Source organism: Vipera berus (genome assembly GCF_964194415.1).
Source record: "Vipera berus genome assembly, chromosome: 3".
Taxonomy (NCBI): Eukaryota; Metazoa; Chordata; class Lepidosauria; order Squamata; family Viperidae; genus Vipera; species Vipera berus.
In genome coordinates, this window is record NC_138204.1 from 173,417,725 (window position 1) to 173,430,937 (window position 13,213).

At 38.4% G+C, this 13,213-nt stretch overlaps 1 protein-coding gene across 1 annotated transcript in view; it reads right to left on the reverse strand.

Annotated features, from left to right (window-relative positions):
• The window catches only part of CCDC178 (coiled-coil domain containing 178), a 200,055-nt gene that overhangs the window by 976 nt on the left and 185,866 nt on the right, over nucleotides 1-13,213 (reverse strand). The window contains exon 19 of the mRNA XM_081323496.1: nucleotides 12,337-12,471. Within this exon, the coding sequence (XP_081179622.1) occupies nucleotides 12,337-12,471 (135 nt within the window). The remainder of the gene's footprint in view (nucleotides 1-12,336; nucleotides 12,472-13,213) is intronic.

Here is a 13,213-nt window from a genome sequence, read left to right on the forward strand (position 1 = left end):
AATAACCTTGGACCAAGTGATCATGAGTTAGTCCAGAAGGATTTAATTGAATAGGCTGTTGGAAAAGTGGCTGTAACTAAGGTATTTTATTTCAAAATGGCTGATTTTGACAAGCTACAAGTTGAATACTGATATGAACTAGACATCATTCTGTGGAATATGGACCTACATTTTTAAAAGAACATTGCACAGATAACTCACATTTTGCATTTTATGAAAGATAAGAAATGTTACAAGCCCTGATTGCTTCTATTAATATGATGCATACGGGTACCACCCATTTCCAACTATTGAACCATGAATCTCTGGACCACTGTGTTTTTAGCAAAGGAATCCCATTACAGCATGGAAGGTAGTCAGACACGTTTGCAGTTTTCTTAAAACCAACTGCATAAAGAAAGGTGAGAGTCATAGTAATTACACAGGGGAATTTACTGAGCAGGATATACTTACAATGCAGATGATAACTTGCTTTCTTTCATTTGTACAGATGGCACTCTTGTACCATTGTAAGCCAGCTATTCATTCTCAGAAGTTTCAGATAGTTTTACAAGTACTCTATATTCTTTTTCAGAAACCTGCTAAGCCAGTTTCCTGGGCTACATGTTATGCAACTGAAGAACTGGGCACTGTTTGCAAAATCTTTACCCCGCTCTGATCTTAAATTCTACACACACACACACAAACACACACACACCATATACTTGTGAATTATTTATATGAAGCATACTCACTTTTTTATTTTTTTGCTTATTGAAATTGAGTATGTAAAGTATCTCTGAAAAGTACAAGCTTAAGGTGATAGTTGTATGAAAATAAAGACCTAACTCTATGATAGCTCATTACTTCACATACTTGGTTAGTGTCATAGCCATCAAATGATAGGTATAAACCTGCTCTACACTAGAGATAAAAAAATAAACTCCCATTTCTGGTTGCTTTCAGGATCTTGGATAGACTGATGCAGAATTACTAATGTATTTATTAGAATGAGGGAGAACACACTTTGAATTCCAAATAAATGCTTCCTACAGCCTGGTTCATTGCTAAGATAAATCAGAAAGTGATCTATAAATTAGAAGTAAATTGTGACATCTGAATCAAGATTTGTCAGGACCAATTATTTCAAACACATCTTTGTTCCTTTTGTAATGATTTAGTAGGAAATGTAGACTATAAAGAATACTGACTCTACCTAGAATGGGATTAGCTGAGTGCACTGCTCCATCCAGAATACTCATTAATCTGAACTTTTTTTAAAAATCAGTTTTTCCAAGGATGTGGCATGACAACTTTCATTCTAGAAATAAGGCTTTGTTTTTAGTATACTGAAATTTTAATTGTAGGAATGCATTTTGAAAATAATAGTGCTTCAAAGGCCACTAATCTGATTTGCATAGCTTTGCTGATTTATCAATCCCAGGTTTCAGGATAGATTTCTCATGACAAGCATTAAGTTTACCATACTTAAATAAATATGGAGAGAAAACCCCTTTAGCTACTATGACTGTGAGCATGACTTGCATATAGAAGACATAAGGACAGCAAATTAATACCTAGTGTATTTAGTATTTAGTCTTATAAGTAACATACCTAGGTAAAACATTGCAATTTAAACTTGACTGTTTCATTAATATTCCCACATATGCTACTTTGGAAATAAGTTCTACAGGGTACTATGATACTTTTTTCTTTAATAATTGTGTTTAGGACAGCAGCTTAAAATACATAAGAACAAACATTTGACCATAATAATAAAAATATAGAAGGTTCTTATTAGGAAGAAGCAATGCTTTATTTCTGTTTCAACATTCTATTTAAAAAATTCCATCTAGGAGTAAAGCAGTTCTATCTTTCAGGGAAAACTGGATGGAACCATGCATGACATAAGTAAGACATTTAAATAAATAAAAAGGTGAAAATGGACAACCTTGTTAAACAAACACCTTTATTACTAAGAGTAGGCAGATATGCCAAATGGAGATGCAGATAATAGACAGATAAAAACCATGCCATGAATTTAAATTCAAGCATCATCTTTCCATGGAAAAAGACCAATTGTATGCTGGCTTTCCTATAAGGATACTGGAGTCATCCACTTGGATCAGTAGTGCAAATCATAACTTGCACATGCCAAAGAATAAGGCTCTTGAACCTCAAAATAGAAGTTACATTTAAATTGATTAGGGGAATTAGAATTCAATAAGAGATAATTTCCTACGCAAGTATTCCTGTCTAAATATATACACTTTTAGGGGGTTACTTTCAGTTTTTTGACTCCTGTAAAATTGCATGGATTAGTCACTGCAGTTTTCTTGGCAATGTTTTTTGAAAGCAGTTTGCCATTGCCTCTCTTCCTAGGGATGAAAGACTGATTGGCCCAAAGCTAACTAATTGGTTTCATATCTAAGATGGGACTAGAATTCAAAGTTTCCCAGTTTCTAGCAAGATACCTTAACCACTGCACCAGACTGGATCTTTTTGCATGCTCTGATTCAAAGAAAAAGTATTGACAAAGGGAGGAGTAAGAAAGAGAGACACAGGTTCAGAATGTAAGAGTCATATAATCAAAGAATTATGTTTATTTGGCAAAGTCCATAAAAAGCTGAAAGTATATGATCTAGTTTGCAGTTATGTAAAGAACATTACAGAAGATATGTTTAACAAGGAGTTGTAGTTCATTAAATTTTGTAAAGATGCTTCATACCTTTCTCCAGCTGATTCTGAAATTGAATTCTAGATACACTTATTTGTAACAAATGATGGTTATTATAGAATAAACATTACAGTATTTTCAGAAGTCTGTTACTGGAGGATATTGATATCTATCTGAAGTCACAGAGGAAAGATTAGGAGGAAGGAGAGTAAATCTTTCAATAATCTAAAAAATATAGTCAACAATGAGCTGCATTGACAAAAGTTTATATATGCAGAGAAAATGGCTACATAGTAAGAAACTTGAAAACAGAAAGCATATTAGAAAATAAACTAGTAATGTATCAAATACACCATGAATTGGCAAACTGGAATTAGGAATTTTAAATGCCAATAGGTAGATGAACAGGATTTTCTCTTTTTTTTCATTTGTTTAATATTGCAAGATCCCTTTCCAACTTACAAACTGGGATACTTGAGGTTGCATACAAAGTTCAAAAGCTAACATTATTTGCAAAACAATTCAAAATCTTTATGTTTTGCTGTGTGCATGTTTATGGACTGAGATATTTCCTTAGAAGAGTCAGTTTGCATTAAATAGCCACACATGTTTAAATGAGTCTTTATTGAATACGGACCATTTAAAGATATAAAGGCATCAGAATAAATTACAGCTATTCCATCTAGAACACAAAGCTATTTGTTATTTACATTATAAGTGTCTATTAATTGCTCTCTATTTTTCTATTACTATAACATTTGGCTCATTTCTGTACCAGATGAGACACTCACCAATCTATAATATTTCTGACATTTTTGTTTGATTATTTGGCTTCATTATTCTGGTCTTTCATATCAGCTAATTACTTTATTGTAAAACTTGTGACAGTGATTTTTGTGTGGGCAACAATGTGCAATTTTACTGTTGCTGATGGTAATAACTTCAGACTGCAAAGCTGCTTGCCAGCTTGTTTTCACATTGCATCTACAGTTGGGTAGGATGGGATGGAATGAATGCTGTAAATTCAGGAAATAAAATATGTTGAACATTGTGGACCAGCCTGAATTCCATCCATTTATTTTTGAGACCCTATTTGCACTTCCAGTTGTGAATAATTGCAAGTGTTTCCTTAACTTTTAGCAAAGAGTTGCATTAGGATAACATTTGGAATGACAAACAAGGCAGAGAACTAAATAAATCTTCTTCCACATAACTCTGCAAAAAATAAAAAATAAAGTCTGCTCAGAGTTTCCCCATTGTCCCTTTCTTTCACATCTTTGAATATAATCTTAGGAAAATGACAATGCACTTTATATGCATACTCATTAGTAAGACATATTGATATTGTGTTTATTTCCAAGCAAACAGACATGAACTTATACTTGCATTGCGATAGCATAGCAGAGGCTTTGCAATACTGTACCACCATGGGGAAATATTTTCTGATACAAAAACTATATACACTGGAATTTGGAAGAAAGAAGGTAGAAACAATGTTTCTAACATAAAGCAAGAACAGCTCCTCCTGTTTCTAAGTCAAAAGAAAAAAACAGCAAGATGCTTGAAAAGTCAAAGAACTTAGAATCTTCCACTGTCTGAAGAAGAAGAAAGGAAAGAGAGAATCTAAAAGAAGAAGGATACAGTGGGCTGATATCCAGGAAAGTTTTCTGTTGTCTATCCAAAATACTTTGCCTCTATGAATTCACCTATATGTAGTGTTGCAATAAAGAACAGAGAATGGCATTAAAGAAATAAAGTATGCTTTATAACATTATTTTATCAATGTATCCATAGAGTAGAACTGTGTTTGAAATAAACAATGGTTTAGGAATCAATTTGGATGACAAACGTAGGCAGCCTAATGACACATCAAGTATGTTTCTCCATCCAAGCTTTCTCACCAATTGACTGGGAAGCCAAATAACATCCGCATGACAGTAGCAAATTTCTCCCTGCCTTGAATTAATGTCAATAATATACAAAGAAATAAGTACACTAGCCTAAAGTACAGTGTCACAAGTATATGTTTAGATCCTTGAACAATTGTCCTGTTCTCTTTGCCAGTTCTCTTAATGATAATCTAACAAGACATTAGGATGAAGAATCACAGAATATCACAGAAATTATTTTAAAAAGTGGAGAAAAGTAATAGCTATTGTGATAAATTTCAAATTAAGTCTTCAAAATGCTGTTCAGAAATAGAAAGAAAATTTGCTTATGTATAGACTTTTTGTATGACAGATGTGCTGTATGATTAAACACTGATTCACTTAACAGTATGTTAGATTCTGAGGCACTCAGTCTTTGGTATCTGCTAAGCCAGCTATCAGAATATTTCCTACAGTACCCAGATAGGTTTAACCCATGCTGGCTGACTTCAGTATGGATTGTTACATGGAAAAACAGCTGTAGAGAAATCACTCCTAATTCTATAAAGATATAGGACTTCATTGTTTTACAGCCAGGTTGTCATCCTATGGGTCACTTGATCATTTGCAAGTGCTTCTTCCTGGCTCTGGAGGAGTGTGATAAACCACATTATCCAGCCATACACACAAACAAATGTAAAGGCCTTTGTCATTTTGAATAACGTGAGATGATTCCACATACATCTTTTGTCCTTTAGTATAGATTTCTTGAAATATTTTATCCAGCTAAATGTCTGTGGTCCCAAACTCCTAATTTAAAAATGTTGATAAATGAAGTATCTCTTTAGCTAATAAATGAAGTATCTCTTTAGTTATCCTTTGTCAGCAACATTCATTTTAATGGAAAGTGAGTTTACAGGGTTACATGATTGAACTACTGAGCCAAGTCAGTGTTGGCAAATGATGGGCTAAATTATTGATGTTACACACTAATGAATTCTGATGAGAAATAAAACACAGACATTACGTTTCAAGTGGTTCATAATTATTTTTGTACTTTAAAAGCAATTTTATTCTTTTGCCAAATCATACCAGTCTGTAAAACAAAAACATTGCTAGTGATTATAGCTAGAATTAGCGAATTTGTGGCAAAAATGCTTCTCTACAGTGCCCCATGGATACTTTACCCACATGAGGCTTTTCATTTCCTTCTCACTTCTGAGAAAAGATAATTAAATTAAATGATGAAATTTTAAACCTTTAAATAAGACAATCTTCTTTGCAGCCATGATTAAGAGTTCAGTAGGTATGTTTATAATCAATGATACAGCAGCATAGATAATGAAGTTGTGTTAAATGACCATAATTAAATCAGGAAGTAACAAAAGCAAGGAAGCTTCTTAAAGTTCTGACCCAGCATGGTATATTTTAAGAGAGGAGCTCAAAATTAAATATAAGATGGGTTAGCATTAATCAGACAAAATGGACTAATGTTGCACACGGTCTTAACATCTTTCAAAATGCTTAATAATGGCATAAAAATAAATTGTTCATTCAGCATTGTTTTAAATGTAAATTGTACAGTCATGAAAATATCATCTAGATCATCAGTAGTATCACAGTACTGATGGTGATGCACAGCATGTTTTTTTTTAAAAAAGATATTATGTATCACAAGCCCTGAGCCCTCATGCCATTAAACACATCATTTTCAACATCTGCCAAAGAGATTTTATACAAATTTCTGGAATAACTGCAAATTCTAAGCCTGATGTGGTCTATTCAGAAGTAACTATCTTTGTCTCACAAATAAAGTTTATCACATTTAGAATGAACTGTATAACTCTGCGGTGCATACTTGAGCTTGCCCTCCTTTTCCTTTCATGCATTATACTTCAGCAAATGTGTCAGCATTTATTAAACCAAAATTTCCTATTATGTCCAAACAATGGAGTATAGTGTAAGAGCTCTCTTTAAACTGTAGTATTACATCATAGATTGCTACTCTGGTTTGGAGGAAGCCATAAATGATTAGTCTATTATATTTTTATCCTGCATATATGTGTCTCTGTATATGTAGATAGATGTAGATGTAGATAGATGTAGATATACTGTAGATGCAGATAGACTTATATAATGCATGAGCCAGAAAGAGGGCTGTGAAAATATCTACAGACCCCTCACATCCTGGACATAATCTGTTTCAATTCTTCCCTCAAGATGACGCTATAGGGCATTGAACGCCAAAATAATCAGACACAAAGAGAGTTTTTCCTCCCCATGCTATCACTCTGTGAAACAACTAATTCCCACGACACTGTCCATGCTCTGTAGGGCTGTATTACTTATCCTTCTCATCTGTCCTATTACTTATTTCCTTAGATTCTTATGACTACAACTTGTTGTTGTATATCATGATTTATGTTGATTTCTTTTATTATCTTATTATGATTTATGTTGATTGCTTTAGTATCCTATGATACATTTGCTCAGGATTGAAATGAGGGGTCCTTGGTGCTGTCTGAGCTTGGAGTACCAGTGGTGTTACCTAGGTGATGAAATAACCAAGCTCAGACAGCACCAAGAACCTACACACACACACACACACACACACACACACACACACACACACACACACACAGAGATATTTTTATTTATACTTGGATATCTATAAGTAGGTTTATTTCAAGAAAAAACAAAGGTTGATATAATCTATTTGAGGCATTCCAAATTCCCACTTCAGAGACTTGAAGAATTGCTTTGCATAGATGATACATCTGAGGCTCTTTTGAACTGAAGTGATTGAACTATTAGTTTTCTGGCATGCTGAGTTCACACTAATCTAAACAGATCTAGTATAAGTGGATATGGGTCATTTGAAGAATAAAAGGATTGCATTCAGACTCCAAATAGAAAGAAATACAAAACAATATGATGTTAACATAGCCATGATTTAGGGAAACAGCCAACTAATTAAGATCAAGCTATGTATAGCCTGATAAAGAGTAGCGATGCTAAGAAAACTGGAATGTAAGTCAATAATATACTAAAAAATAAAAACAACCCAGCAGATCAGTTGAAGGAAGCCAGAACAAGGAAGAGCTAGGAATGGACAGTTTTCAGGAAAGACACCCTAGCACAGTGGCCCCCAACCTTTTGGGCACCAGGGACTGGTTCCGTGGACAGAGGTTTTTCTGCATACCAGAGAGTATGTGGTTTTGTGTGCTGCCTGCATCCAATGGATGGGGCTTCACTTGTTTGTGCGGCCCAGTTTCTGGCATGCTGTATACCAGTGCCATCCACAGACCAGGGGTTGAGGACTCCTGCCCAAGCAAATTATCCTAGCTAATTTAGTCAAGTAATAGCAATATTTCAGAAAACATTGGAAAGAAGACTGGAATTTCATGAAGCAGACAATTTTTACAATCTTGTTTCTAGTCTTGTTTTGCAGCCAAATCACACACTGTTGCTCTGACAGGTAACCTCTTGTAAGAGAGATGGGGGAAGGACTCAAATCAGATGAGATCAAATATTTATTACAGTGTAATGGGAATGTGACTATTGATTCTGCTTGATCTCTCAGCAGAATTTGATCCAATTAACCAGGGTAAAACATGTTTTTGAACTGGAAGTTGGGAAAACATTTGTCCATTCCAGTGGTCCTCAACTAAGTAATTTAGTAGCAGTCATCACAAATTATATCCTTGAGAACCAGCATTTTCTATTTATAAAACATTTAGTAAACTATCTGAGAACTGCTGTGTTAATAGTCATAGAACAATATCCTACAATTAACAGCATAGTTTAACCTTAAAATCAATAAAGATCTGTTGAAGAGATATATCTTAATGATTTTTATGTTAGTGATGGAATACCTATATGGATGGGTGGGTGGGTGGGTAGATGAGAAAGCCTGACATAGGAAGTCATTAGCAACAATTTATTTAGTGAACCTTGGTTTTTCATTCTTGAGGAGGAGATGGATGAGACTAGATAGTTCCCTGTGTTAATTAATACAACATATAGATTTCCAGTCAGTTATATATTATACCTGGATATGAGCATGCAAGCTATCCTGGGTAAAGCCCTAACTTTTGCTTATTCATTCTCTTGTAATTATTAGGGCCTAATTAACTTCTCCCTCCAATTTCATGTAAAGCTCAAAATTAAACTGGTGGCTGTAATTGTGTTAGGGAAAAACTTTACTGTGCCTTTTATTTTTTCTCTCCATTGAGTTTCCTGTTAAAAGTTATTTTTCAAATGTTTTTCCCTTTTAAGGAAAAAATAGGGTAGCTGTTGAGAACCGGTGGATGCCTGGGAAAGGGCGGCCGCCGGGGCACTTGACTGCGTTGTACCCTTGCGACCTCTGACCCGGCGCAGATCCCGTTGGGCTCCATGGTTCTCTGTGGAGCTCCGGGAGATGAAGCGTCGGAGACGAGGTCTAGAGAGCGGTTGGAGGTCCCGCCGATCCGAATCTGACCAATTGCAGTTAAGAACCTTTATAAGGTCTTATCTTGCGGCGATAAGGACGGCGAAGTCTAACTACTTTGCTGCCCTTATCGCGTCTGCAGATAATCGCCCGGCCGCCCTGTTTAGGGTAACTCGCTCCCTCCTTAACCAGGAGGTGAGGGAGGATCCCTTGCGGGGACGAGCCGAGGAGTTTAGTCGTCATCTGGCGGACAAAATCGCTCAGATCCGGACCGGTCTGGACTCTGACTGGGCAGAGTCTGATGTGGAGGAATCGGACGGTCTTGAGCATGTTATCTGGACTGAGTTCGACCCTGTTTCCCCTGATGATGTGGACAGGATCATGGGGAGGCTGAGCACCACCACCTGTTTGTTGCATCCGTGCCCCTCCTGGCTAGCTTATGCGGCCCGGGAGGGGACACGAGACTGGTTCCATGCAGTAATAACTGCTTCTTTGAAGGAGGGTGTCTTCCCTGCCGCCTTGAAGGAGGCGGTGGTGAGACCCCTCCTCAAGAAGCCTGCCTTGGACCTGGCTGTTTTAAATAACTATCGTCCAGTCTCCAACCTTCGCTTTTTGGCGAAGGTTGTTGAGAGTGTGGTGGCGCATCAGCTTCCTCTGTTCCTGGAGGAAACTGATTATCTGGACCCGTACCAATCGGGTTTTAGACCCGGACACAGCACGGAGACGGCATTGGTTGCGCTGGTGAATGATCTTTGGAGGGCTAGGGACAGGGGTTGCTCCTCTGTCCTGGTCCTATTAGATCTCTCAGCGGCTTTCGATACCATCGACCATGGTATCCTGCTGCAGTGTCTCAGGGGGTTGGGAGTGGGAGGCACCGTTTTACGGTGGTTCTCCTCCTATCACCTGGGCCGCTTGCAGTCGGTGTTGGCGGGAGGGCAGAGATCCGCCCCGAGGCCTCTCATTTGTGGAGTTCCTCAGCGGTCGGTTCTCTCACCCCTCCTGTTCAACATCTATATGAAGCCGCTGGGTGAAATCATTCGTGGTTTCGGGGTGGGGTATCATCAGTACGCTGATGATACCCAACTTTTTCTTTCCACCCCGAACCAACCCAGTGATGCCTTCGCCGTGATGTCCCGGTGCCTGGAGGCGGTCCAGGTCTGGATGGGGAGAAAAAGGCTTCGTCTCAATCCCGCCAAGACTGAGTGGCTGTGCATATCGGCATCTCGGGTCAACCAGACTATTCCATCTCTAACGATGGGGGGTGAGGTGTTACCCCCCATTGATAGGGCTCGCAACTTGGGCGTCCTCCTGGATTCACGACTCAATTTTGAAGACCACATAGGAGCCGTGACCAGGGGGGCTTTTGCCCAGGTTCGCCTGGTGCGCCAGTTGCGTCCCTATCTGGACCGAGATGCCCTACGCACAGTTACTCATGCGCTCGTGACCTCCCGCTTGGACTACTGCAACGCTCTCTACATGGGGCTGCCCCTGAGGACCACTCGGAGGCTTCAACTGGTGCAGAATGCGGCCGCGTGAGTTGTAATGGGGGTCTCCCGATACTCCCATGTAACACCTCTACTCCGCGAGCTGCATTGGCTTCCGGTTGCCCTCCGGGTGAAATTCAAGGTGCTGGTCATTACCTATAAAGCCCTACATGGCTTGGGTCCGGGGTATTTGAGGGAACACCTGCTGCCAGCATCAAGTTCCCTTCGTCCAGTGCGCTCCCACAGGGAGGGTCTTCTCAGGGTCCCACCGGTAAGAGATTGCCAGCAGGTAACACCCAGGGATAGGGCCTTCTCAGTGGGGGCGCCTGCCCTCTGGAACCAGCTGCCAGTGGAGCTGAGGACTGCCCCCGACCTCCGTTCATTCCGCCGGGGCCTGAAGACCTGGCTCTTCGAGCTCTCTGGCCCAGGCTGAGGATTAATTTATTTTAATTGGGGTTTTATTTGTACAGGGATAAATTTAATCTTTTTTAAACTGGTTTTAACTTTTGTATTTTTGGTTTTTAATTCCCTGTAAACCGCCCTGAGTCCTCCGGGAAAGGGCGGTATATAAATGTAATAAAATAAATAAATAAATAATAAACTAAACAGTACAGGAGGTAATTGGTATTAGTAGAAAATCTATCTGAAGGAAAGAACTTATTGTTTCTGTGGCTACTTTGTATCAAAGGAAGAATTTAAAAACTAGAGATGTTTGACAGTCATTCAGTATGAATTATGTTGGTTTGAATGTTAAGTATCATATTGGCTTAGAGTGGCATATGGGGTAGAGCAGAGGTCCCCAAACCTTTGGGCACTAGGGACCGGTTCTGTGGAGAAAAGTTTTTCCGCAGACTGGAGAATGTGTGAATTTGTGTGCTGCCTGCATCCCATGGATGGGGCTTTGCTTGTTTGTGTGGACTGGTTGCTGGCGTGCCGTGGCCCGGTACCGATCCATGGACCAGGGGTTAGGGACCCCTGGGATAGAGGACATTAGTATTTTTAATTCCTCTGTTTCCATTTTACTCCAGAAATTTCTCTGTTCCCATCAAAATCTCAAAGATTGGCGGGGGGCAAAAGCCCTAATAAGCAGGCATATACATAGAATGAAGGCTATTGCTAAGCACATTGATTTGTGCTTTAAATTGTAAGCCACCCTGAGTCTTCGGAGAAGGGCGGGATATAAATGGGATTAAAAAAAAGACAGATATGTAGTCTTAAAGAAATATTGCTATTTTCTGAAATAAAGACATCTCTTTAAATATAAATGTAAGGGTTGTCAAATCATTTAGAGAAGCCCTTCACTCATGGCAATGAGTATGTTCCTGAAGGTTCAGTATGGCACATCAGATGATCTGGGAAGGCTTTTAAGGTAAACCTAAATCTTTGGGAGACTTCACTTACCTTTCCAGTTCCAAGAATCTCTCTGAATGATTTACATAGTCCTAAAAATGCCTGGAAAATCCATGAAAAAATTACTCCAAAGCCAAACAAGCATGATTAATCTTGTGGGAGTACTAAGTGGGAGTACAGCTGTAAGTAAATGCTATTTGTTATCTGTCTTTATATAAATAGGTAACCTAACTGGCACAAATCAAAAATAAAAAAAATCAACAAGTTGTTTCCTATAGTAATAATACACAAAGAGGGGTTTATCATATTCTGAAATATTTTGGCAACCACTATAATTTTTAAATTTCAATGTCCCCTTTTTCTTTAAAAAATACTGTATATCCAGGAGTCATATATTTCCCACTGAATTCATTCTTCATGCAATTCCACTTTATTAAAGAAGTTAAAAATTTACATAACTCAGATGGGATATGATTTTAACGCTTCATCACACTACTCATGATTTGCTTTTTAAGCTAGATCAGAACGATCCTTTCTTCAGACACCTACCTTCAAGGCTAATATTTTCTGAACAGTCTCATGAGAGGCTACTTGCAACTTCCCGAGCTTGGCTTGGTTATAGAAGGCTTGCAATTTGAAGTATTCCACCAATGCCCTGTGCAGCTTCTTTTGCAGCTGAGAGAGCTAAAAGAGGAAAGGGGAAAAAAATAAGTCAGAGTGGGAGAGGAAATTAATGGCAGTGTTCAAGAAGAATGATGGAGGGAAATATAGAAAGCAGTCAATAGCCCATTCTGCACTGTACGGACCTGACAGGAATTTCACAGTCTCTTGATTTTTCAACCCACTCATGTGCATTCATCAGAAACCAGTCACATCTGGCTGCCAGGATGGGGGGTTAATTTTCTCTAAATGCCTCAGCAGTTTTGTTCTAGCTGAGGCAAACTCTGTGACTGCAAAGCTGATGAGTAAAATATTTCTACTTCACCCAGTTTAACTCAAAACCGATAGCCTCGGGACATATTGAACCTTTCTTTAAAAAATAATCTTTTGAAGCATTTTGAATGGCACATCAGGTCAGGGCAAAGTTTAAAATGCAAGTTTAAGACTTTGATGGACATTGTAGCTCATTTTTCCTTGTAAAGCTTATCATAGCTTGGCAATGTGTGCTTCAGAGCATGACAAAACTAAAGAGAATTAACTTCACCATCAGCAGCTGAGGGAGAACAATAACAGGAAAGAAATTTCCAGACAGAACTCCCTATTAATCTACCTAGCTATAACCATGTGACAACAAAGCATCTAGCTGCACTAAATTGCAGTTAAGGCAGCAGGTGAAAGTGACACTACCTTATCTATATCTATCTGTCTAGATGTATACACATGCACATACAAGCTCAAAAACATTTGAATTTAAGAAGGAGAGGTG